The sequence below is a fragment of the Plecotus auritus genome (genome assembly GCF_963455305.1).
Source record: "Plecotus auritus genome assembly, chromosome: 3".
Taxonomy (NCBI): Eukaryota; Metazoa; Chordata; class Mammalia; order Chiroptera; family Vespertilionidae; genus Plecotus; species Plecotus auritus.
Window position 1 is genome coordinate 223,241,388 of NC_137772.1, and position 25,869 is coordinate 223,267,256.

The window sequence follows — 25,869 nt, forward strand, 5'->3', positions numbered from 1 at the left end:
AGTCCAGCGCCCCAGCCGGGGGCCTGGTGCGGGCCCTGCCTGAGCGGGGAGCGCCCACCCAGCACTGACCTCAGCCGTGTCCTCAGAGGTGGTGTGCGGAGCAGAGGAGCCCAGAGCCTGACTGGGTGGGGTGCTTGGGAGGGTTCCTAAAGGCACGTGGGGGTCGGGGGCTGGGATGTCCCAGTGCAGGAGCCGGAATGGCAGCATGGGCCCTGGAGCCAGACTCTCGGCTCCTTCTCGGGGCCAATGATAATAGCCACGTGATGCAGCCCAGCTCGTCTCGTCTCGCCTGTAAGCTAGGGAGAGCACTGGGCCCCGCCCCCTAGGCGGTGTGAGGCCTGAGGCAATGAGTGCACCTCAGGCCCTGGAGTGGCACCTGCATCTTAGTGGCTCTCAGCGAGCAGCCCCCACATCTCTCCCTCTTTTCACAGGAGAGGTGGACGCCTGGCCCGGCCAGCGAGAGCGGGCCACTGCCATCCTGCTGGCCTGCCGCCACCTTCCCCTCTCCTTCCTCTCCTCCCCGGGCCAGCGGGCGGTGCTGCTGGCTGAGGCAGCCCGCACCCTGGAGAAGGTGGGTGACCGGCGCTCCTCCAACGACTGCCAGCAGATGATCGTCAAGCTGGGAGGTGGCACTGCCATCGCTGCCTCCTGACCACTGGGCCCTGCCCACCTTGGCCCACTGCCTCCCTGTCTCTCAGTCTTCCTCTCCCTCCTCTCTCTCTCTCTCTCTCTCTCTCTCTCTCTCTCTCTCTCTCTCTCTCTCTCTCTCTCTCTCTCTCTCTCTCTCTCTCTTCTCCCTCCCTCCCTCCTCTATCTCTCAGTCTCTCTCTCCCTCCTCTCTTTGGGGGCTGGGGGATGAGCCTTGTCTTCTGAGGTGTCACCTGCCAAGGCTGTTGGACCACCTCAGGCCAGTGGACCCCTGAGCAAAGCCCTGTATAGCTGATGTGGGTAGATGCAGGTGGTCCAGGGCTCGGTGGCCCTGAGAGGAAGGACAGCGGGGCAGGAATTGGGGGGACCCTGACTTGAAAGCAGCAGGGGGAGCTCCAGGCTGCCCAGCCCGTCTGCAGCCCTCCCAGGATTCTCTCTGGACGTCTCTCGCCCTTCCCTGCTTCCTTGTTTTTTACAGGCTTTCCCTCTGGGGACACGGGCGTCTGGGCACCAGGGCACTTCACCCTTGGCACTGTGCCCAGCATGCACTCTCCCCTTTTTTATACGAATGTTTTTATATCAGTGTGCTTGGGTTTGCCGTGATTCAGGACTAAGTTGCTGTGGCATCTTTATTTCTCGCCCTGGGTCTGCATCCCCTCCCCTGTGCCTGCCAAAGCCAGTTCATTGTTTTCTCTTCATTACACAGGACAGCCAGGGAGGAGGGGGCCAGCCCTGGGGAGGCGGTAGGGAAGCAGGGGACAAGCCTGGGGATGGATGGAATAATGTCGGCATTATTTTTTAATTTTTTAAAAATAAATGGTATCTTATTTAATTGTCCTGTTCCTTCCCACTTCCCCACCCCCTGGGAGAGATGAAGCCACCCATGGGGACTGGGGATGGGTCTTCAGTGTGGGTTCTCAGCTCCCTCCCACCCAGCTCCTCCCTCCATGGTCTGTTTTTATCCCTCATTCCTCACCTGAAAATAAGCCAGGGTGGTAGGGACCAGCCCTCAAAGACAAGCCCCTTTTTGGGGTGGGCACCAGGAATGAGGCCCCTGCCTAGATGGGGGTCCTGGGAGGAAAAGTGGTCCCACTTTTCTGGATTCCCTGGCTTGGTGCCTCCTCTGAGGTGGTTTCTCCCGGGCCTGAGGACGGCTTGGTACCCCAGAGCCTGCTGGGACACTGAGAGGGGCTGTCCTGCCTCCCCCCTGTTGGTTGGGGCAGAGAGTGGGCAGGGGCCCAGCACAGGTTGAGGCATGCACACAGTGGGGGCTCCCCTGATATAAGTGCAGGTCAGAGCAGGTCAGCCTGGACCTTGCCCACTTCCTTTCTCTTGCCCCCCCTCCCCTCCCGCTGTATGTATGGCCCCTGGCCCCGTGGTGAGCCAGCCCTTGTGTCACGTGTATATACTGTGCCTTTTCTCATTGTTTAGGGGTGGGAGGGAGTGGGTTTTCACTGAAAGGGGGGATACACCTATGGCAGCCTTGATGTGGAATCGTTCGCCATGTCCTGGATGCAGGTTATTCAATAAACACAGATTGGTACCACCCAGCGTGAGGTGTGTGAGGGTCTGTAGTGTGACCGCTGTGGTGACTAGCCAGGTGGCTGCATGGCTTGGCCTCCAGGGGGCCAGGGACTGAGGGTGCCCCCTCCCTTTGTGCTGAGAGCTTCCCTCCCCACCCATGCACCTGGCCCTCCTTCCAGTACTGGCTGCCTGGCACACACTCCGCGGCTGGGACGGGGCCTGCTCATTGCGTCCAGGACAGAGCTGGCTGGTAGGCTGACAGCAGCAGTTCTTAGGGATTTGGGGTGCTAGGCTCCGTGTTCACCCCTCTCAGATACATCTCTCCCTTACTGGGTGGCTGCCCCAGTTTTCCATCCTCCCTAGGGGCAGTGAGACTGAGGAGACTCACGGGCCCACAAGTCACATCCAAGTCCAGTTCCTCTAATTGCCAGCTGGGTCACCTAGGGTGGCCTCAGCCTCTACTTCCATGTATGCAGAAAGGGATGACAGTCCCTGCCTCTGGCTACAGTTCCCATAGGTTTGTTAGCTGGTTTGAAGGTGCCAGTTTATGGTAGGTGCCTGGTGAGGCTGGTGAGGGGCCAGACCACAAGGAGTGATGGGGGCAGGAGAGCTGAGCCCATTGGAGATGGAGTGCTGTGTGGTAATGAGCCTGGGGCCTGAAGTTCATGGTCTCCCATCCTGGCTGAGAAATGGGCCCAGGCCCCTCAGCTCTCAGCCACTGCCCTCTGAAGCAGTCACAGCAGGCCGCACTGTCCCTGTCCAGTTCTTAAAGCAGCGTTCCCACTGGTGGTCGTGCTCGTGGCCGCACCCTGGCCCCTGGGGTGGAGGTCCAGGGTCCTTGGGTCCTTGAAAGAGAGGTAGAGGCCATCTCCCACAGCACAGCCAGGGCCTGTCACCAGGTGGGTGATCGTGGGTGGCCGATGTGCCCAGGAACCTGATCCTTTTTTGTGATTCTGGGCTGGCTACATGACTCAGTACCCACCCCACCCCCTGGCTCCACACAGCTCAGGAGAGGCCCTGGAGCACCCCACCCCCACTCTGGGTTGAGGATGTGAAGCTGTCTCCCCAACCACTCTGGGGCCCTCACAGCAGGCAGGACATGGGCTCTAGGTTCTGCTCTGCTCTTGGGGCTTCTGGGCCTTGGTTTCCTCAACAGCCTTTAGACTGAGGTGGACAGCCTACAGGTGAGGAGCTGCTGGCTTTGGGTGCCTCGGCGGCCCAGCCGGTGGGAGGAAGGTCTGAGACTGCCTGTGCCCTGGGGCCCTCTCTACCAACACACATGCTCATAGCCTTCCCTCCCACTGCCCACTGCCTGCCATGCCACCATCAGGGTCACAGTGGCAGAGAATATGGAGGAGCCAGACACAAGTCAGCTGGGGGACCATGGCAAGCTACTTAGGTCTCAAAACTCAGTTTCCTTATTTGTAAAGCCATATACCCATGGAGCTTCTGTGAGATCTAAATGAAAGAAACTGCAACAAATGGGGGCCATTTTTATTAAAACGGTATACCATGCCTAGGGTACACAGAGGGCAAAGGCTTAACTGGGTGGCTTTGTTGAGGTCACACAAGGGGCACAGCCCAGCCCTCAGCCTCCCCAATAGTACCTGTCACAGAAAGTCGATGCACGCAGGCTGCTGGCACTGCCCTGGGCCACAGCCAGGTACTGGAGCCTGCCTGGCAGGAAAGGGGAGAGCTGGCAGTGCCAAGCATGTGTGGTGTGAGCACCCCTGTGGGGGCACTGCCAAGGCTCAGGGTGCAGCATCACCATACCCTTTCCCTCCAGGGCAGCTACTGGGCGGAGACTCTGCCACCCTGAGCACCAGCTGTCCACCCGGCCCGCTGCCCACACCCATTAGGGGGGTGGCTCTGGGCCAAACTGACCAAGTGGCCTGCAGGCCGGGGGCCGGCCCAGCGCCAGACTGTGTCAATGAAGCTCAGCCTGACTCGGCCAACTCAGGCTGTAAAGTGGGTGATCGTTGGAGGGGTGCTCACCTTCGGTAAGGGACATGGACCCTCCAGCCCTCTCACCTGTGCAGGAGCCTCAAGATGGCTAGGGCCTAACTGCCTCTCCCATGGGTCCACTGGTGTTGACATTCAGCCCTTACCACCCCCGCCAGCCACTTCTCCCGGCTCCTAGAACACGACCCCCCCCCCCCCATAGCTCTGGGGAACAGTCCTCTGCTCTTGCATATGCTGTGCCCTCTGCCTGCACTGCCGTCTGTCCAGTACCTGCCAGCAGCCCCTCTCAGAGCCATGCTGGGGCTCCTTTATTCTCAGGGATGGGAGCCACAGAAAAGGGTTTATTTACATGAGGAACCCGGGCCCTAGGACCCCCAGGACAGGCCCCTTCCTAGCCCCGCAGGCTCCAAGGCCCCTAGTCCAGTCTGGGCAGGCGGAAGGGCTGGACTTAGGTGGAGGGCGCCCCTAGCCCCCGTGACCCCTACCTCCCCACCCCCCACGAGGCTGATGGCGGATCCTTGGTAGAGGGAATGCTTCGGAAGAACCAGCAGCCCCGTCTTCATACGGTGACCTCTGCTTTGCTGTTGGTGCTCAGGTGTCCACGAACCGCACAACTGTAAAGGCCAGGGGGCTGCGGGTGGAAGGCCTTGGGCAGCTTCTCCAGGCGCCGGGGGTGGCCCGACCGCCGGGGGGCAGGGGCGGCCTGAGCCACCAGGTGGCCGCGGGGGGCTGGCCGAGCCCGGCGGCCGGTGGTCCAGGCCTTGCAGGGGCCCGCCGGGGCGGGGCCGGCGTGGGGCGCGTAGCCGGGCGGGGCCCAGGGGCAGGCGTCGAGCAGCGCGGACAAGTCCTCTGGGGGCCGCGGGGGGCGCGCAGGAAGGGTCAGCGGGGCGGCGGCGGGCGCTGGGAGGTGCTGGTAGAAGTCCTGCGGGGCGGCCTCTGTAGGGACAGAGCGGGGAGTCGGGGGCGGGGTTGGCCGCGGGAGGCGGGGCCTCGGCGCCTCCGGGGCGGGGCCGGGAGAGGCCGGCTGGAGCACGGCTTTCCACGCCTGGGGTCTGGATGCCGCAGGGGTCGCAGCCAGTCTGCGGAGCCAGGGCTTGGGTACACCCGAGGCCGAGGCGCCATACGGAAGCTGGCTGGCGCGCTGACCCGCAAGGCTGGGATCTTTGCAACCCGGTGGACCCCGCGCTCCTCGCACAAACTCGGCCACTCACCTGAGGCCTTGAACGTGGCCGCCTTGAGGGTGGCGTACTTGGCGTAGTCCGGCTGCAGCGTCAGGCTGCCGCTGCCCTGCAGCCGCGGGCCGCGCGGGGGTCCCGGGGTGGCCGACCCCAGGGGCACGTGGTTGTGGCGTTTCTTGTCTAGAGCGGGAAGGGGGCAGATGAGACTCAGCCCGCTGCCCGGGGGACACACTACCCGCACTACCACCCTCCCACGGCCTCTCCCCAGCGGCAGTTCAGTTGGATGGCTATTTGGGCGAGACAAAGTGGAACCTGTCTTCGTGGCAGAATCTCCAGCGCCCGTAAGAGGGTCTGGCTTGCCCTAACTGGTTTGGCTCAGTGGATAGAGCGTCGGCCTGCAGACTCAAGGGTCCCAGGTTCGATTCCAGTAAGGGCATGTACCTTGGTTGTGGGCACATCCCCAGTATGAGGTGTGCAGGAGGCAGCAGATTGATGTTACTCTCTTTCCCTCTCCCTTCTTCTCTGTAAAAAATCAATAAAATATATATTTTAAAAAAAAGAGGGTCTGGCTTATAGTAACATGCATAGCAGCCAGTCCTGAGTGGGTGCTAATCTAATGGGTGACCCACCAGCATGTTCAGCTTGAGCCAGGCAGAGCCCCCCAGACCTGCTCCTGGTGCCTGGTGGCGATGGAGGGGGTGTCTGAGGATTAGAACCCACAGAGGGGGGAGCAGGGGGGGGGCAAGGGGTGCAGTCAAGCCTGACTCTACAATAATAGGCCAAGAGGGAAGCTTCAGCCTGGAGGGAAAGGCCTGCAGGGCCCACAGACCCTGGCCAGGCAGCCCCCGGGTGCTGAGCCTGGAACCACAGCTGAGCCAGGGATCCCTGAATCAGTCGGGAACCTTCCTCACAGAGTCCTGAGGCTGGAGGCTGCAGGACCCCTCGGGGGGGTTCTCACCACCAAGGAGAGCTGACCCGTTTGCCCAGCCCCCACTTACACACCTGCTGAGGCCGGCAGCGTTTCCATTGGGAAGCAGTCTGCTCAGAGCCCCTTCCTCTGGGCACACCTTCCCTGGCTCCCAGGCCCGTGTCAGACAAGGGAGGCGTGTGCTGTCCATCAACAAATGCCCGCCCACCAGCCTACTCACCTGTGCTGTTGTGGGGGGACCCTCGGGGGAGGCCATCACCCATCTGCACTTGGACACAGCTGCCCAGAGGTGGGCCCAGAGGTGGGGGCAGTGGCTCCTGGGGGCCTGGCTGCTTCAGAAGTTCCGTCAGTGTCCTGTGAGGAGAGGGTGAGGAGAAGCTTGAGGGGAGCACAGGCCCTCCCCGCCTCCGGCTTCCCCATCGGCCAGGCCCTGCCCTGTCAGAGGCCAGCTGCCACCACCACTGCCTCACCGTGTGCTCTGGGCAGCTCTTTCTGGGCCTCCCTTCTCCCTGATTGACCTCACATGTCCGGTTTCCACTGCCAGCACGACCTGTGGCCCCAACATGGCCACCGCACAGAGCAGGTCAGGACGCTCAAATGGGGCATAACCAGGCCCACCTTGTTTTCCGAGCCCTCCCTGCCCCCTTCCTGGAGTCCACCCTCCAAAACCCTCTGACTCGAGCCTCCTGTCCCAACACAAGTTCTGTGAGCCTGTCCGTCTCCTGGACCTCGGTCCCCCGGCTGCTGCTGCTGGCAATACCCTTTCCTCCATCTCCTCCCACAAAACTACCCATTCTTCAAACCCAGCCAGAGGCCTCTTCCAGGAAGCCTGAAGCCGGCCTGCCTAACTCCCCTCCTGCGGGCTTCTGCTGGGTCCTGGGACAGAGCCGCCAGCACCGGCATGGAGGACAGACAGAAGGGAAGGGGAGTCTGGTGCCCCTGTGGCTGCCCAGCATCAAAGGCTCTGTGACCTTGAGCAGTGGCCCCCCTGGGTACCAGGGCATCCAGCCCCACCCCAGCTGTGACAGCATCTAACTTAGCCTTCCCAGCAGACAGCCAGACCCAGCCTCAGCTCAGCTGCTTCAGCGCCCAGAACCCATGATTTTCTCCCAGCTCTGTCTGACCCTCCTTCTGGGGTCGGGGCCTCAAGGGACTGGTTCATGAAGTAGCACGCTGGGGGTGGGACACCTGGGGCAGGGCAGCTTGGCTGCAGCAGGGCGGGTCTGAAAGCCTAGTGCCTACCTGAGCTGACCTTCATGCCCCGCCCACGCCTCGGCTGCCCACCCCGTGTTCTCTCATCTCTTGACAAACACCCCTCAGCCAGCTCTCCCAAACACCCGAGCAATTCCTATGCCTTTGGGCCTTTGCACAGACTTTCTCCAGGGACAGACTCCAGCTCCCCTCCAAGCCCTCTGCGAAGCCTTTCCTGACCAACCATCAGTCTCAACAAGGCAGGATTAGGGTGAGGCTTGGGGAGGGGAGCACAGGGATTCACAACACACCCACTCACGAGCTCAAGTTGGGTTCCAGGTCTCCCCAGAGGAGAAAAGGGAGCCAGGGCACATGGGGGCCCGCAGCTCCAAGAGGAAAGGACTGCCCCCGGCCACAGTGCACCTTACGGCGGGGGGTGGGGGGGGGTGGGGGCAGCTCTTCCTGAAGTTCCACCGGACCTGCTTCCCCGATGGGGGAGGTTCAAGGTGAACATGTCAGGAGGCTGCCCCGGCCACCCCATCTATACCATCGTAGCCCTCCGTTCCTGTTACCCACTCTGGTCAAGGACATGCTCCATCTCTCCCCTCACCCAGCATGAGGGACTCCCAGCTCCGGAGGCCCAGGCCCTTCCCCTGCAGCACCCAGTACCCAGGCTGAGAGCCCCCACATGACAGGCAGCAGACATGGCGGCCAGGGTCCCAGCCAGCCCTGCAGCCATCTGGGAGGCGTGGGCTCCATGGTCTGGAGACGGGGTACAGTGGAGTGCTGAGGAAGCGCTGCTCTCTGCCCCTGGGGCCTCGGAGAGAGAGGCATCCACAGCGGGCCCACCCAGGCCTAGGGGCCTCTCTCTATGTCACTTCTAAATACCAGCCTGTCACCTGCAGTGTCAGCAGCCCACATGCCTAAGGGAGACAGGCCCTGAGTGAGTGAGGAGGGCCAAGGGCCCGGACAGGAGGGTGGCTGGGGGCCTGTGAGTGTGGGGTGTGGTGCGGGCTCCAGGGTCAGAATCCCCGAGTCCCTGCGTGAGGAAGGGACCCTGGGTCCTGTACATCCCATTTGACACAGAGCTCGGGACTCAGCCTGCACTCGTCTAGGCCTCCCACGCGGCCATCCCCTCTGCACCAGGGGACCCTTGCCCGTGGGTATTGAGTGGGGTGAGTTGGGGGGGGCCTTCTGAAACCCCAGGGAAAGGTCAGGCCTGAGTCACAGTTATGGGAGGGCAGGGAAGGAGGTGGAAGGAGGGAGGGAAACGTGAGGGGAGAAGCTGGAGGGCGAGAGCCAAGGGAGGTACAGAACAGTCCTCCCGCCTCCATTCCCTCGGGGCCCAAGACTCCCAACGCATCAGCCACGCCCCCACTCCACGCTAGTGGGGCTCGGACCCCAGACCTCCTCCCCTGCGCGCGAACATTGTGCCCTCTGTCGGGCGACCAGCCTTCCCCGCCCACGCGGGGGAGGTGGCCCAGCACCCAGCTCCGCTGGAAGGTCAAGGGGAGACGGCGGTATCAGCTGTCTCCCTCCGTGAAGGGGGGGTGGAGGAAAACAGACCTTGGAGACAGAGACAGAGACAGAGACAGAGACAGAGACAGAGACAGAGACAGAGACAGGGAGGGAAAACCCGGAGGAAGAGGACCAGAGTTGGGGGTGTGGGGGACCGCGAAGGATGAAGGGTGGCGAGGGGGCGCCCACCGGGCAGGCAGGGCCGTCCGAGCGGGATGTGCGGGGACCCGGCCGGTGCGCGCTCACCTGGTCACCGTGCGCCGCGCGCGCGGGCTGTGCGCCCTCTCCAGGCCCAGGCGCACCCCGATGCCCGTCAGCACCAGCAACGCAGCGACGCCACACACCGCGTAGACGGCCGTGTGGCTGCGCTCGCGGCCCGGGTCCCGGTGCGCGGCGGTGTCGCGGGCCCGCGCGGGCGGCCGGCCGGTCTGCACCCAGGCCGGCGTGTCGTAGTTGGAGCAGCGGCTCTGGTCCAGGCGCCGCGGCCCGTCGTGGCAGCAGAAGCGGTAGCCGCACGTGCCGCAGCAGAAGTTGTAGGCGCCGGAGCTGCAGTTGAAGGGCGGGTCCCACTGGCCCATCACGTCGTAGTAGCCGCGGCAGCGGTCGCCGCGGGCAGGGGCCGCCGTGCCAGGGGCCGCGGGCTCCGGAGCCTCGGGGGCCCCCGCGCGGCCCGACGGCGGCCGCGCCAGCAGCAGCCACAGCCCGAGCGCCAGCCGGAGCCCCGGGCCGTGGCCCCCGCGCGGCCCCCGCACCCCGGCCCGCTCCATCGGGCCCGCACCTTCGGCTACAACGCCCCTCGCATGGCGCGCGCCGCGGCCCGCAGGGATCGCGGGGGGCCGGCTGCCGGGCGCTGCTCCCAGCGGATGCCTCCTCGACCGTCAGTCGCCTCCGAGAACCCCAGACCCGGGCGGGCTCCACCCGCTCTCCGGGCCAGTGAGCGTCCTCCGCCCGCACCTCGGACCCGAGCCGGTCAGTCCGCGCCCCGGGACGTCCCCGGGCCGGGAGGCGGGTCCTCACCTGCGCGCGGTCCGAGCCGCTGCCCGGAAGCGGGTGTGCGGGTTCGGCCTAGCGGGGGCGGCGGGCCGCCTGACAGCCGCCTTCCCGCCGCCCGCTCCGCTGCCCGCGCTCTGGCTGCGGCTCGGGCTCGGGCTCCGCGGGCTTGGCGGGCGGGGGAGGAGGGAGCGCGGGAAGGAGGGCGGGAAGGAGCGAGCAGATCCGGGGAGGAGCGCGGCGCCGCCAGGGGCGGGAGGGGGCGCGGGGCCCGCTCGGCCGGGACGCCCCCCGGGACCCCTCCCTAAATCATTCCCCGTACCTGGGCGCTCCCGGGACTCGGGACTGTCGCTGCGGGCACGGGCCCGCCGCGAGCGCGCCTGCGTCTCCCAGGTGCGGGGACAGAGCGGCCACGGGAGTGGCGGTCATCGCCGCCCCCCACCCCTCCGCCTCGTTCTCGTCCCCTCGGTCAGTTCAGATCGAGACCGAGAGGTGAGACCGGAGGAAGGTCCTTTCCCCGCTCTGCGTCTCCATCATCCCGCCCGTCAAGTGGGAAGGAAACTCCCGCAGGACCAACCAAACACGGGCCCCCTCCGCGCTGCTGGGGCGCAGCGTTAACCTGGCGGCTCGCGCCCTGGCCCCAGAATCTCCTGGACGCCGGCTTGGGGCCTGGGGTGTCCCCGCACCTACGGCGCGCTGGCCTTGGCCTTGCCGGAGCCACCCTGTGTGTAAGGGGGACCACCCTGAGCCAGCCCCTGCCATCGAAGAAGGGGGCGAGGCCATTGGCGGACCCTCTGCCCTGTCCCCTGCAGGCCCTCAGGCCCTTTCACAAGCCCTGGGCCAGGTGGTGGGGGCGGGCACCCAGGTGGACAGGCCGGAGCTGGAGAATGTGACCAAGCAGCAGCTCTTTGCTTCTCTCTGCCTCCGTTTCTCATCTTAACATTAAAAAAACAAAAACAAAAACAAACAAACACAGGCAGGGGTCAATGTGGTGCCTCCCATGGTCCACATGGGAATGTGGAGGGGGTTCAGGTCTGCCAGTGTCTCCACAAAGCGCAGGCCTCCCCCATGTCTGCAGAATGAATGAATGAATGAATGAAGTGACTCTAGTCTAGTCTCTAGTGTCTATAACATGAAGACTTTGGACTCATAGCTCCCCTTTGCATCCTCTCTTCACTCCGCGACTGGGATCAGCTTATAAAAATGGAGGAGGTGGGAGAAGAGGGAGGAGGATTTACATTTTAAGGAGGATCAAGTCCTGTTGCTGAGATGAAGGGCTGACAGACTAATTTCAGGTATTAGTGGGCTAAGACAGGAAACGGGGTGACCTCTCTGCAACACCCCCTCAAGGTGCTTGTGCCCTGGCCAATGACAGCCTTCCTCCCTCCCACACACCAACACAACACTCCTCAGATCCAGCCCTGATGACCTAGTCTATTAAAAGACTGTTACAAATTTTGAGAAAAAGAAAATAAATGTGCAAAGGGATACAATGAAATCACCTTCATCCCATCACCAGGGAAAAGTGATGCTAAAATATGCCACACCTTACACACCATCTTGTAACTGGTTTTTAGTCTGCCTTTTTGTTGTTCAGATTATCTTCTGTTACCCTATATTTGGCTCCCTTTACTTAGTTCACTTTCTGATGTCAAACTTCCCGTTGTTGTTCTGTTTAGAACTTTGTAGCTATATTTGCTGATGCATCCTTTTCTGCCTCCTTAGGGAGCATTCCTAGAAATAGACTCCATGGCACAATCCCGTCTGCATCAATGCCCCCACAAGTCACCAGGGCTCTAAGGTGGCCGGCTCTCCACCCTCTTCCACCTTCCTGCTGGGCACTAGGTTTAAAGAGGCTTGTCTCTGCCTCCTGGGACTGTGGCCTCTTCCCAGGTAGGGTGACTCTGCTGGGCCCCCAGCCCCTCCCCATTTGTCCAACAAAGAAGCAGATTCCAGTCCCCTCGCCCCCAAGGACTGATGTCCAACCTCCAGCTCCTCCCACATCCACGCTTCCTCCCCAGCTCAGTCTGGGTCAGTGGTCAGCCAGCAACCAGAGGCGCCACATCCACGAGGTCCATGCCAGGCGCGCAGTGCTATGACCACACAGCCTGGGGGTGGGGGGCAGGAGGGGGCAAAGCTAAGACAGACCACAGCTGGCGGGCTGAGCCCTGGGACATGGCCAGGTATTCAGCGGACACCCCCAGGTACCCAGCCATGTGCCCGGCAGGGGGGTGTGCACATGGAGCAGCCCAGCTTCCAGGCTGCCCGCCCTGGGCCTGGGGTCTTGCTCCACAACAGAGCACTTGCCTCTTGTCTCCTCTGCTCGCCACCCCCCAAGCCTGTGTCACCAAAAATTGTCCATTGATCCAAGCTTAAAATAACCCCTGGCATCTGCAGTGAGCCCCACAGGGCGGGCAGGAGCGTGTGTCTCTGAGCCTGAAGGGCACCTGCCCCACCCCCCAGCTGCAGCTTGAGTGTGCGGGTGTCTGTGTGCTCATGAATTTGAGTGAGTGTGCCTGCCCGGGGCTAGTGTGACGACGGTGGCCTTCCCCGCACCAGGCACATAGGTCCACGTGGGCGTCGGTATGGATGCACCTGCGGAAACATGTTCTTTCCTCGCTGTTGAGCCCTCACTCAGTGCCCAGCTGTGGCTGTGCATGGCTCAGGGAAAGCCTTGATGCCCCTCAATGTCTCCCCCTTTAGATGGGGGTGGCCGGTCTGCCCAGCCCTGGGCCAGGGGATTTGGGGTTTCCTAGAGAGAAACCTGAGACCCAGAGAGGGGAAATGACTGCTGTGACTGGCACAGAGCCAGGAAGGGCTGGGGTCTGGCCTGGAACCTGCACGGGGAGCCCCAAACCTGCCTTCTAGCCAGTTCAGTAGGAACAGAGAGGGAAGCTGGAGGCCCCTGGCCCCGCAGTGTTCCTACACCCTGACAGCACACCCACACCTGACCAAACACCCGACCCAGGCCCGAGGCACCCCGACTCCTGCATGAGCCCCCCACCTGCCCACGGCCGGGTCTCTCCTGGAATGCCTTTCCAGCCCCTCACCCTGAGAGCTCCTCCTGCTTCTTCATTTTGGAGCCCGACTAACACCCATTGCAATTTCTGCTCTAATAGAGCCATTCGACCTTTCTAGGCCTCAGTTTTCTCATCAGCAGGATGGGCTGCGAGCACCTCTTGGACAGGGTGCAGGGAGATGCCAATGGGTCCGTCACTGAGAAGCACGCAGATACAAGCGGCCTGTGGGGCCCTAACCGCTGGGCTGAGAAGCTGGTGACTGCCACCGAGGGGCCATCCGCGGCCTCAGAGCCCTCACTCCCAGGCCCACTTTGCTTCCATTTCCTGGTTGATGGAGGCGGGGATGGCAGGCAGAGGCCCTGGACTCGCTGCTAGCGCAGATGGGTGCCAGGGCTGGAGGGGGGTCTGGAGGGGAGGGCCCTCGCTCCTTTGTCTCCCAGAGAGGCAGCTGGTGACTCAGGCTCCAGCTGCCTGTGGGAGGAGGGGGTGCTGGGCTCCTGAGGCCGTGAGCGAGTGGCGGATCGGATGGGGGCCCTGGGAGCTGGGGCTCAGCCTCCTGTCCCAATTCCCCCAGCTCCCCGCTCCCCGCCCCCCGCCCCCGGCGTGCTGCAGACCTCACAGCCAATCCGTCTGCCTAGAGCACCCCCATTCGTCTCCCCTCAGGACCCTCCAAAGGCCCCAGTGAACGTGCAGGGCCGAAGCTGGCCGCCACCAAGACCAAGGGCGGGAGCAGGTCCAGAGAGGACCGGGCTGGGCCACACAGCGCGTCCATCGGGGCAGCCCGCGCCGCCTGCGGTCCTGGGACACATCTGCGAGGTCAGCTCCGAGCCCAAAACGCGGGGAGACGTCCTGCGCCCCGCACAAACACCCCGCCCCAAAGTCCGGGCCATGCCCTGCACCTGGGCCCCTTGGCGCGTGGGGACGAGGAGCTCGCGTGCGCGCGGAGCAGGTTTGGAGAAGGGGCGGGTGGGCAGGTCCCGGCGGCTCACGGATTCCCCCCTTTTCCTCCGCCCCCTCCGCCTGAGGCCCCGCCCCTTTCCTGCAAGTCCGAGGCTTGGGGTCTGTGAGCCCCGCCTCGCTTTTGACCCGCCCCCCAGCCGAGCCTCGAACCCCGGCCCATCCCTTTGGGAACCGAGGCCGCGTCCCACGCCTAGTGGTTGGCAGCAGGGGTGCCGCTTGGCTGACCGCGGAACCGCGCAGGTAACTTTCGCCGGAACCTTTCTGGATCCGTCTGGACCTCGGGGAGATGCTCAGAGACCCTTTGGGCGCTGGGACCCCGCGGCGTTCCCGCAGCCGCCCCACCTTGGAGAGTCCGGGAAGGAAGAGCTGGGGCTGCCTGGCTCCGCCCACTCTCCGCGTGACCCTGGGCAGTGGCTCCTGCCCCACCCCGACCCGGGTCAGGACCTGGCGGCTGGGAGGGGCACAGATCGGAGAGAAGTCAGATTTCAGCCCTCAGTTTGGCCAGAGTCGCCCCCAGCAGAGCAAATAGGAGCTCATTGCGCCCAGACTCTGGGCCCCAGAGGAATGCCAGAGGGGTCTGGGCCTCAGGAAAGCAAGTGAGACACCAAGTGGTGGGCTGGAGGGGCGCTCGGGTTCCCTGTGGGTGGCTGGCCCCGCGGTCCTGTGGCCAGGGCTCTAATGCAGCCCAGCCGGGTCCTAGTACCCAGGCCTGGCCGCCCACCCCTCCAGCTTCCTCACCCTCCTGCTCCCTCTCCTCCAAACCTTAGCGCACAGCCCCCTGGGGCCAGAATCCAGCCACAAAACTGCCTCAGGATTCAGGGCATGCCTCCTCCTCTTCAGCACTCCCTGCAGGCCAGGCTGACTCTAACCCCCTGCTTGGGACACTGCCTGGCCCTGTGGGATCGCCCTGTGCTGTCACTGTGCCCTGCCCCGTCTCTCCCATCAGACTGGGACCCAATGGCAAGGCCATTGGGCCTCCCAGCACCCCCAGAGTGGCCCAGGCACAAGCAGGTGTGTCAGGGATCCCGTGTGATCCATGGACAGTGAGTGAGTGATGGGGTGGTCACTGCTGAGCCCAGAGCCCCAGACCAGCTCTGAGGAACCCATTTCCCAGAGGGGATTGCTGAAGGTTGGGGGCTCTGGGCAGCGGGTGCCTGTGTCCCTGGGAAGGAAGGAGGTGGAGGCATGCTAGGTGGAGACCCCACTTGCCACATGACCTCTTTAATTTTTGAAAAAATAAAATATTTTTATTGATTTCAGAGAGGGAGAGAAACATCCATGATGAGAGAGAATCATCGGTCGGCTGCCTCCTGCACACCCCACCCTGGGATCGAGCCCACAACCCGGGCATGTGGCCGGACTGGGAGCCCACTGGGAATGGAACCGTGACCTCGATGCTCAACCGCTGAGCCGTGCCTGCCGGACTAACCTCTCATCTTGAACAGCTGGTGGCCCTCAGGGTCCATTTTGGAGATGGGAAACAGGCCCAGAGAGATGCCACCAGCTTCTAAAGGTGAGGGCCTTGGGGGCCATCCTGGCGGAGGCAGCGGGAGGTAAGGGGTCAGGTTCCTCCTCCCTGGCCTCGCCAGCTGGGCCTCCCCGCCCCCACCCGGAGCCAGGCTGCAGCGCAGGAAGTGAAAGGTGCCTGCAGGAAGCCCAGGAGGAACCGAGACTTCAGCCCTTCAGCCACCCCACCCCAGACCCTCCTTCAGGAGAAACTGGCCGGCCCAGGGGGGCTCAGGGGGAGGAGGGTTGCTTCCCTCTGTCCCCACCCCAACAAGAGCTCTTCTAGTCTCTTTGGATCCCTCTTCCTGCAGAAGGAGACCAGCTGGAGGGAGAAATCTTTGAGTAGTGATGAAAGAAGGAGTAGAACCGGGGTCAGTCCCTGACATTGGCCCCTCACAGGGCACCTGTGTCCGTGGCCTTCTGGATGGGGCAGGGGCAGGGGCAGGGGTCACAGGGCGCCTGTGTCCGTGGCCTTCTGGATGGGGCAGGGGCCGGGGTCCGAGCCTGGGTCTAGTAGACCAACTCCACCGCTGCTCATTGTATCTCGGGCCGGATCCCTTGACCTCCCCAGGCCTCTCTTTTCCTATCAGCAAAACGTGCCATATAATCCCCGTTTATGGACATGAATTGGTCCCAATTTGCAGAAAAGCAATTCAACCAACAGGAGCCGTTAAAAAGGTCAAGGCCTTGTCCGGCCAGTGTGGCTCAGTGGTCGAGCATCAACCAATGAACCAGGAGGTCACTGTTCTATTCCCCGTCAGAACACATGCCCAGGTTTCAGGCTCAATCCCCAGGAGGGACGTGCAGAAGGCAGTCAATCTATGATTCTCTCATCATTGATGTTTCTATCCCTCTCTCCCCCTTCCTCTCTCTGAAATCAATAAAAACATATTTTAAAATAAATAAATAAATAGGAAGGTCAAGGCCTTTGGTTGCAACAACTCTTCTTCTGGGACACAGAGACGTAGGCAAAGATTTATGTACAAGAAGGTGCTACTGGTTTGGCTCGGTGGATAAAGCATAAAGGGTCCCAGGTTTGATTACAGTCAAAGGCACTGTGGGGGCCCTGGGCGACCAGAGTACACCAGGGGTTCAAGACCTACTCACCACACCTATGCGTACAGGCCAGGACACAGAAGTATTGCTAGATTAAAGGCCCCTTGTGCCCTACGCATGCGCGGGGGCAATGACTCAGCAGTCGCACACCTTTATGTAACCTGCTTATGTTAATGTGGCACTGGTGGCACTAATTGGCAGGAGGACTCTTTTGTTTGAGCGTGTGTGTGTGTGTGTGTGTGTGTGTGCGTGCATGTGTGTATGTATGTGTGTGTATGTGTGTGTGCATGTGTGTATGTGTGTGTGTGTGTGTGTGTGTGTACAAGGTGCCACTGACAGTTGTGGCTGCTTTGTTCCTAATAAAGCATGTCCCACCTACCTATTGTCATTCGTGTGTTCTTCCAATTTCCTGCACCCAGAGGGGTCAAGTCCCTGGCTGAGGAACTTGTCCCCAGCAGGCTCCTACCTCATTTGCAGGTTCCATCCCTGGCCCTGGTAGGGGCTTGTGTGGGAGGCAACCAATCCATGTGTCTCTCTCATATCGATGTTTCTCTCTGTCTCTCCCTCTCCCTTCCACTCTCAAAAAAAAAAATCAATGGAAAAATATCCTCAGGTGAGGATTAACAAAACAAAAATAAGGTGCTACTGCCTCAGTTACAATATACAGTAGTCTCCCCTCATCTGTGGGAGAATGGGTCCAAGACCCCCAGTGGATGCCTGAAACCAATGGTAGTACTGAACCCCATATATACCATGTTTTTTTCTATACGTACATTCCTATAATAAACTTTAATTTATAAATTAGGCACAGTAAGAGGTTAGCACAGTAACGAATAACAGAACAATGGTAACAAGGCACTGTAACAGTTATGTGACTGTGGCCACTCTCCTCAGGGGGGTCTTCGAGGTCTGTATGGGCTCACTGCTTTCTGGCACAATACATAGCCATCGGCCAGAACCCGTTTTCTGTTCAAGCCTTTCACTCACAAAGGTGATGTCTTTTCCATCCTAATTCAGCACTTACCACGCCCTGTGGCTGCAACTTTTGCAGTCTGAGGTGTAACAGCAAAACTAGCAGGAATTTCTTTTGCCTCCTTCACGATTTCATGGTAGAAGATTTGTTCTCACTGTAGATCTTAGCAACTTGAGCAGTTTCTCTCTCCAAAGTGAGGAGAGAACTTGAACCTTTTCACTAAAGGAAGCACTTTATGGCTTCTGTTTGGCTTCTGTGAATTGCCAGCACCGCTACGCTGGTGTTGGGGGCCATTATTAAGTAGAATAAGGGGGACTCGCACACCAGCACTGCAAGGCCGAGGCGGCGAAGTGACCAAAAGGCCGGGAGTGTGGACAGCGTGGAGACTGGGCGTGGAGACCGGCCGCGCGGAGTGGAGACTGGGCGTGGGGACTGGCCGCAGCGTGGAGACTGGGCGTGGGGACTGGCCGCGCGGCGTGGAGACTGGGCGTGGAGACCTGCTGGGCGGCGTGGGGACCTGCCGGGCGGCATGGAGACCAGCCGAAGGGATGATTCATGTCCCAGGCAGGTCGGAGCAGGACGGCGCGAGAGTTCGTCACGCCACTCACAACAGCGCGCAATTTAAAACTCACAAATGGTTTATTTTTGGAATCCTCCGTTTAATATCCTTGGACCCTCGGTAACCAAAAAGTGAAACTGCGGATAAGGGGGAACCACTGTAAAAACTGAAATGAACCAAATGCTCCAGTGGCCAACTTCTCAACATTTGGAAGGTTTTCATCTTGTTGATGAAGTGCTTCAAGAAGAGGAAACTCAGTCTGACAGTCAAGACATGAACTCCTGTGTACAGGATGATTGCAATTATGTAGGAAATCCACCACGTGGCCTGGTGTTGCTGGATTATGGGCCATTTTTCTGAGGACTCCATCCTGGCTTGCTGTCTGAAACTTTCCAAAGCGGCTACAAAATGCATGCCTTGATTTTTAAAATTAAAAACATCTGCTTGAAGCAAACACACCCTCCCCACCCCTCCACCAGGTGCTATAATAAAGACCAAATGAGGTCATCTTCCAAGCCTCCTTAGAAAGCAATGCCTAGGACAGAGGGCCAGAGACTCGAGGCCCTGGGGGGTGGGGGGTCCCTCTTGGGGGCTGGGGCGAGACTCACCGCCTCCTTGCCCACCTCTCCCCTGGCCTCTGCTCCTGGTTCTTCCCTAATGAACTTCTCTTCTGTTATTTGCTGGATGACAACGATGGCCAGTCTTCTCCTTCTCTGGGTCTCAGTTTCCTCATCTGTAAAATGGCCGGGGGGTGGCGGGGGGTGGGGGCATGAGGATTCTCTAAGGTTCCAGTCCTTCTCCTCTGAGGGTCACAGGCCAAAGAGAACTTTGTATCCAGCCCCCCATTTTTCTGAAAAGGAAACTGAGACTGGAGAGGAAGCTGCATATTAGCCAGAGTTTCAGCCAGGACACAGTGGGGCCAGAGGTTTGCATGTCTAGGCCCCAGAGGCGTTTCAACCACTTGTTTCCCCTCCAGGGCCTGCTTGGGCTCTGGTGGAAAAGGTGGGTTGGGGGATGGGGTGGCCTGAAACAGCTCAGATGGAGGAGAGTGGATGACTGGGGCCACGCAGGGCCTGCCCCTCACCCTCCTGCCTCCTGTGCCACCTGACCTCACCCCAGCCACCTGGCTCCTTGGAGGGAGGGGCATCTGAGATGTGTGGGGGGAGGGAGTGGCTAGGAAGAGCCTTAGATGTGAGTGTCCAGGTCCTGGGGGGGAAACGTGTGGCTGCTGATCGGCTCCTGAGCTGGGAGAGGAGTCGGTTGGAAGGACGGGTATTTGCCGGGCAATTCTGATGTCAAGTCAGGAAGAGGTGAGCCGACAGCATCAATACATGGAACAGAGGTGGCCAAGGTCCTACAGGGGACAAAACGGTACCCAGACCCCATCTCCCGACTCCCAGTCCAGTGCTCCTTCCAAGGACGCTTCCCAGGGTGGAGTCCTGGTCAGGAGGGCGGAGCCCAGGCAGGAGGCCGCAGGACAGGCTGAGTGAGCACCGGGTGCTCCGGAGGTGGGAGCGATGGTCTCAGCCCCAGACCCAGTGAAGCGGCACCACGGTCAGAGGAGCAATCCCCCCGGGGATGGTGGGTGGGCCCAGGGGCTGGCACAGACAGGCCAGGTGACCCAGCGCTGGGCCCAGTACTGGGGGAGGGCAGGCCACCGGCCGATGACGAAGCCTCCTGCAGGTCCTGGGCCCTGCCCTGGGTCCGGCTGAGTGAGCTCTGGAGGCAGCTGGGACCCAGGTGGTGCCTGAGGGAGGCGCCCGCTCACTGCGCCTCCAGTGAGAGTGTGCCATCAGCCCCGGAGGCCGGAGACTCCGGTGTGAGCCTGGGGCTTTGGAGTGGAAATGGCATCAGGGCTACAGGCACCTGAGAGTCAGCACATTGCAGGCTATTTCGTCAAGTCACCTTCTATGAAATCCCAGAGCAAACCAGTGCACTGTGTCTGGTCAGTGCGGCAGCCACGTGCCTGGGTTCGAAAGCAGGGCGGCTCTGAGTGAGTGTTAAAGAAAGTCTAAACCAGCTACAGAGCTTGCATGCTCCCACGGGATCCTCTCCCGATCAAAGTGCCCCAGCCACTCAGCCACAACCTGCGAGGCTCCCAAGCACGGATGCGCGTCCGACACGGTGCCCGCTGAACCCCGTCTGCAGGCTTAGCGGGAGCAGCCTGGTTCCCGAAAGGGGGCAGGTGGACGCTGGGATGAAGAGCCGGATTCAACCTCCAGTCCCGCGGCCAATGGCCCACAGGAGGGCCAGGGCCAGGGCCACTCCTGCCCCTTCCATCGCTACTGCTGCTCAGGGCCGGCCGTCTTCGTGGTCACCAGCTCGGTGGAGCCCAGCTCCGTGGCTGGCACGGGGACGCTGTGGGCAGGGGGCATGGTGGCTGGGTTTTCTCCGGGTGGAGGCCAGACGGGCACTGTGGCATCAAGGGGTCCAGAAGAGAGGACGATGACGTTGTCCAGGGGCTCTGAGGGGGAGGGGGACGCAGGGTGAGGAACGGCCCCAGCCTCCCCCAGCCGGTCCCTGGACCGCCCTGCAGGCCAGCCTTCCCAGGAGCGAAGTGGATGAAGGCTCCCTGCGGGTGACATGATGGGCCCGCAGGGCAGGAAGTGCTGAGAGGGCAGCAAAGTGGGGGTGCTGACGAGGAGAGAGGAAGTATGGCGGCCAGTCTGCCCACCCAGAGAGACCAGGACAGACCCCTCTCACTGGGCTCCCCGCCTGTGACTTCCTCACGTGGGTCTGGTAGCCACAGCGGTCCCCCCCACCCCACCCCCACCCCCGACAGGGCTCTCAGCCTGAGACCCTCAGCCCAGCTCTTTCCCCCGGTTTGGTACCCCCTCTCCAGAGCCCTGCCGACCCCCTCGGCCCTCCCCACTCTCACACCCCCATCCTCTCCGGCTGGGCAGGGGCCCCTGACGCAGAACTTACCGTCCAACTCTGTGTCCGGGGACTTGGGGGGCGCGGGCCTGCGGAGCCGCCGCCAGCCCAGCGCGGCCACCAGCACCAGGGCCAGCGCCAGGCCCAGCAGCGCGGGGGCGCCCAGCAGCAGCTCGGGCAGCGGCAGCGCCTCGGCCCCGGCCCCGGCCCCCGCGCCCACCGACTCCTGCGGCTGCACCGCCGTCCCGGGCGCCTGGCTGCTCGGCTCGGCCGCTAGAGGGGGGGACGGGGAGCGGGGGTAGGGGACTGAGAGAGGGGAGGGGCGGACAGGGAGGGGGCGGGGGTCGGAGGGAGGCGAGGCTGGACGAGGGAGGGAGGGGCGGACAGGGAGGGGTGGAGGGGGTGCACAGAGAGGGGGCGAGGGACGGTAAGGGCCACGCGGGACGCTGGTCCCCACCCAGGCCCCGGCCCACGACCCCCAATTCGTCGCCCCCCCCTCCGTTCTGGGACGAGGGGTGCTGTGCCTGGGCTCTGGCCGGGGGTTACCCCCTGCCCCCTCCCCCGTCCCCCCCCCCCCCCCCGCGAGCAGCCGTCGCGGAGTCGCTCCTACCCGGCCGGGGCTCCGGCGTGCGGAAGAGCCTGCAGGCCACGCAGCCGCGGACCAGCGGGTCGAAGCACTGGGTGGGCACGCACTGCGTGGGCACCGGCCCGCTCCGGCCCCGCCGGCTCCGCACCCGCCCCATGCTGCCCCGCCGCGCGCCCAGCTGGCACTGAGGCGCCTCGGCTGCCGCGGGAGGAAAGGGGGGCCACCAATCACTGCCCGGCCCCGCCCTCCCGCCTGCTGGGGTGGGACCACTCGCAGCCCGGGCCCCAGGGCCCTGCACCCCAGGCCGTGCTACCTGTGGTTCCTCCATGCGAGCACTCAGCCATCACCCCGTTGGTGGCCCACTGGCAGGGCCTCTGCGGGGACCGGGACTAGGGCCCAGGGACTGGCCGGGGCAGCAGAAGAAGGGCCCTGCAGCCAGTGCCCAGACTCTGGGCGCCCCCTCAGTCCTGCTCCCAAGGCCAGCTGATGGCCACAGGCAATCTCCTGCAGCCAGCTCCCCCACCGGCCTCCTCCTCTGGGGAGCCCCCCTGCCTTTCCCAGGCAGAGCTGGCTCAGGTCATCAACCACAGCCCGAGGCCCACACTGGGTGTGCCCCCAGGGGACTTCCACACTGCCCGCGGGACGGCATCGCTGCTGGTCACCACCACGGAGGGTGCAGGAGGGCTCAGTGGAGATGGAGAGGCGGTTGCTGGGTGGAGGGGGTCTAGTTAGAGCAGCTTGATAGAGAAGGGGCCCCTGGTGCGCAAAGGCCTCGAGGCCCCAACATGAAGGCCAGGGAGTGCTAGGGTGGCCTGGCCTGGGGCCTTGACGTCTGGCCAGAGGCATGGGAACTACCAGGGCTTTAATCCGGGAATGTCACACATTGTGTGCCAGCAAGGAACCTCGGCTGGAGCGGAGGGCACAGGGGCTGGGGGCAGCCAAGGGCCCAGGAGCTCTGTCTCCAGATCCTAAGCAGGAGGCAGGCTCAGATCAACAGATGGACAAGCACAGCGGTCGGCAAACTCATTAGTCAACAGAGCTAAATATCAACAGTACAACGACTGAAATTTCTTTTGAGAGCCAAAATTTTTTTTTTAAATATACTTTATTGATTTTTTACAGAGAGGAAGAAAGAGAGAGTTAGAAACATTGATGAGAGAGAAACATCAATCAGCTGCCTTTTGCACACCCCCTACTGGGGATGTGCCCGCAACCAAGGTACATGCCCTTGACCGGAATCGAACCTGGGACCCTTGAGTCCGCAGGCCGCCGCTCTATCCACTGAGCCAAACCGGTTAGGGCAGGAGAGCCAAAATTTTTAAACTTAAACTTCTTCTAACGCCACTTCTTCAAAATAGACTTGCCCAAGCCGTGGTATTTTGTGGAAGAGCCACACTCAAGGGGCCAAAGAGCCACATGTGGCTCATGAGCCGCAGTTTGCCGACCACGGGACAAGCAGACCGAGACCCAGTAGGTGCCCCCGCCCCCCACCCGCCAACTGCTTTTTCCCAGGACCGTGTGTCGGACTGCCCACCTCTTTGTCTCACGGAGGTCCCTCAGGTCTGTCTTTCTTTCCCAGTGTTTGGGTTCCCCACCTTGTCTCTCACCCCGATCTCTCAGACTGAGTCACACACACACACCCCCTCAGCCATTCTTCACTTCGGCGGCCCTCCCTGGGGCAGGGGCTGGCAGAGACCCTAAGCGTGGAGCTCAGCTTGGTGCCTCATGGTGGACCACACCAGCCCCTAAGCACCCAGCGCCGGGGACACAGAGGAAGGAGGAACTGTCCAGGGGACGGGGAGCCAGCTTGGGGGCAGGAGTGGTTCTCTAGCAGATACAGGGGGCCGCGGACCTTCCAGGCAGAGGGACGAGCAGGGGCAAAGGCCTGGAGTGGTGCAGGGGCGCTCTCGGGGGACAGGCCTGGCCCCTGCCTCAGGCAATGGGGGGGCTGGGCAGGGAGGGAAGGGGCCTGAGGCTGTGGCCAGACGCCCAGGCAGGGAGGAGCCCCCGGAGGAGTCTGGCTGGAGGGACAGGCCCTCTGAGTTGTGCTTAGAAGGGACCGTGTCTCTGGCTCCCGTGGAGTTGGAGACTGGACAGGCGAGGAGGCTGGCGCCAGGGTCCAGGGCAGGGAGCCATGTCCGCGTCCTTTAGGCGGAAGGAATGATGCTGTGGAGTAGGGGGAGCAAGACTCGCCCCAGGTTCTGTCTTGGGGGCCTCTAGGACTCACGCAGAACCCCAGGTGGGCCAGCCTTGAGAAGCCCTGGTCCACTGCCTCCCCAGCCCCTGCCCACGGGCCAGCAACTCCGTGGCAGGAAGGTGTAGGTGGTGGAGCAGCTGCGAAGGAGAAGTGGGTGTGGGGTGGTGGGTGTGGGTGTGGGTGTGCGATGAGGGGGTGGAGGAGCCAGGAGCCTGCACAGGAACCCAGGCAGGGAAGGCCCCCCTATAGGGCAGAGGAGTGGGGGTGAGGGGAGAAGACTGGGCCCCCATCCCCACCCCCATCACCGCTGGTGTTACTACCTGTCACCCTCAGGCCTGCAGAGGCCTCACTTAAACCCCGTACCAGACACTGGGGCAGGGCAGGGGGAGGCCGATCCTGGGAGAGGGTGGGCCTGGTCTGAGGTCACTTGTATGAGCCACCTCTGACTCCCAGGGAGAGAGCAGAGGAGGGGTGGCCCTCAGGGGCCCCAAGCCCGAGCGGAGGAGTTGGCCCGGGCAGCCCTGAGGGGGAAGCAGGGGCTCTTATTGGACACCGATGTCTACTGGTGCCTCCTTGGCCCACACAGGGCAGGTGCCAAGGACAAAGCGGGCGACTCGGAAAGGCCTGTGAGATTCGTGTCCGTGGTGTGTGCCGGTGCCTGACCCCCGACAACCCTTCTCACTTTTGTCTCCTCAGTGGGGAAGGGAGGCCTCGAAGCTCTGCTCGGACGCTCCGCAGTTAAGGGAAATTTCACCATCAGACCAAGGCGGTGAACGGGAGGGCACTCCTCAGTGGAGTCTTTCCTTTTTCGTAGCAATTAAGTTTGTTCATTGCTTCATTCACGTCTTCAACATCACCTTTTGATTGCGAGATGTGACCGAGAGGGAGGAGTTAAAGTTTCTAAAATTGATGTGGTTCTTGCGAATTTTCCTTGTTCTTTTCATGGTTTTGACTTTAAATAACGGCGTCGCCTCCATGCGCTCTTGGGAAGACGATCAGGGACTTGGTTGCTGAAAAGCGCTTCGTACCGAATCTGTCTTGTCGTTTTCTCCAGTTTTCATTCACTGATGAAGTTTTTTTCTTTATGAACTTATTTAAAAGGATGATTCATTTGGGGTCTGTCAGGGAGAAGGGTGTCTCCCTTGGTCTTTGTCCCCAAATTCCCCTCAAAGCGCCCTCCTAGCGCCTCTGACCCTGGCACTGGAACGAGGTCCGTCTTTTCAGATGGGAAATGGGGCTCTGAGGGGCAGAGGGATGACCCAGCACATCTGAGGGGCCCCCGGCTGGGGTCTGTGTTCAGCCAACTGTGAAGCGTGGCCTGCCCTTCATGCCTCGGGGATAGGGTGGGGAAGTGAGGAAACTCAGGGCCTGTTGGACAAGCTCGGTGTTATGGGGGGGCAGTCCCTCAGGGCAGAGAGGCCCAGCCCCCAGATCTGGATATGAAAGTGTCGAGACCCGGATACACTGTGTACTTGGCTAAAAATAAGTTTGGTATGTGATTCTGTGAGTAAAACCTGAACACATTCTCATGGAAAAACCCTCAAACAGCACGGAGCCTGAGTAAGAAAGGGCATTCCCCTGTGGCCACCCCCCCACCCCCCGTGGGAGCCTCGCCTCACGCTGAGGTCTTTCATCCCAGCCTGGGGTTGTGCGTGTAAACTCTGGGCCCCTGCAGGCTCTGGCCCCATGGGGGGTGCAGGGCAGGCTCTGGCCCCGTGGGGGGTGCAGGGCAGGCTCTGGCCCCGTGGGGGGTGCAGGGCAGGCTCTGGCCCCGTGGGGGGTGCAGGGCAGGCTCTGGCCCTGTAGGGGGTGCAGACACCGCCACTCATTTCCCAAATGCTCACCGACATCTACTAGCTCAGGCGCTGTTCCAGGCTCTGGAACCCAAACAGTGCTGCCATTTAGCCTGAGAAGAACCTGGGAGAAAAGCTCAGGAGGGAAGGGTGCCGGGGGGCGGGGGGTGGGGAGGGCCAGCTAGTCAGGGAAGGGCTGGCCAGACCTTGGAACAGAGGCACAGAAATGAGGGTGACCCCCGAGGGCACCTGGGGCGGAGCGGCGAGGCCCGGGGCCACACCGTTCACGGGAGAATGGAACCGCCCTAGCCCTTGCCTGCACCCCTGTGGGGAGGTGGCATCAGATTCTACTTTTTTTTTTTTTTAATATATTTTATTGATTTTTTACAGAGAGGAAGAGAGAGGG

At 61.9% G+C, this 25,869-nt stretch overlaps 3 protein-coding genes across 7 annotated transcripts in view; 1 reads left to right on the plus strand and 2 right to left on the minus strand.

Annotated features, from left to right (window-relative positions):
* SREBF2 (sterol regulatory element binding transcription factor 2) overlaps positions 1 to 2,200 on the plus strand; it is a 52,101-nt gene extending 49,901 nt beyond the window's left edge. For all 3 annotated transcript variants that reach the window (XM_080659715.1, XM_080659716.1, XM_080659717.1), the window contains one exon: positions 432 to 2,200. In XM_080659715.1, coding sequence (XP_080515841.1) covers positions 432 to 652 — 221 coding nt within the window. In that variant the 3' untranslated portion in view covers positions 653 to 2,200. The remainder of the gene's footprint in view (positions 1 to 431) is intronic.
* Positions 2,201 to 3,657: 1,457 nt separating this feature from the next.
* Positions 3,658 to 10,340, minus strand: SHISA8 (shisa family member 8). Its single transcript, XM_080660374.1, has 4 exons — positions 9,196 to 10,340; positions 6,461 to 6,594; positions 5,346 to 5,492; positions 3,658 to 5,070 (listed from the first exon to the last, which is right to left on the minus strand). Exons 1-4 carry the CDS (start codon positions 9,714 to 9,716, stop codon positions 4,694 to 4,696), a joined length of 1,179 nt encoding a protein of 392 aa, XP_080516500.1. The 5' UTR covers positions 9,717 to 10,340; the 3' UTR covers positions 3,658 to 4,693.
* A 7,743-nt stretch (positions 10,341 to 18,083) lies between these two features.
* On the minus strand, positions 18,084 to 21,638 carry TNFRSF13C (TNF receptor superfamily member 13C). 3 transcript variants are annotated; one of them, XM_080662761.1, is made up of 3 exons: positions 21,498 to 21,638; positions 20,939 to 21,160; positions 18,084 to 20,477 (listed from the first exon to the last, which is right to left on the minus strand). In XM_080662761.1, exons 1-3 carry the CDS (start codon positions 21,628 to 21,630, stop codon positions 20,296 to 20,298), a joined length of 537 nt encoding a protein of 178 aa, XP_080518887.1. In that variant the 5' UTR covers positions 21,631 to 21,638; the 3' UTR covers positions 18,084 to 20,295. The 3 variants fall into 3 exon arrangements, with proteins under 3 accessions (XP_080518887.1, XP_080518886.1, XP_080518885.1); XM_080662760.1 differs by having other exon boundaries at positions 20,939 to 21,193; XM_080662759.1 differs by having other exon boundaries at positions 20,939 to 21,247.
* Positions 21,639 to 25,869: the final 4,231 nt, after the last annotated feature.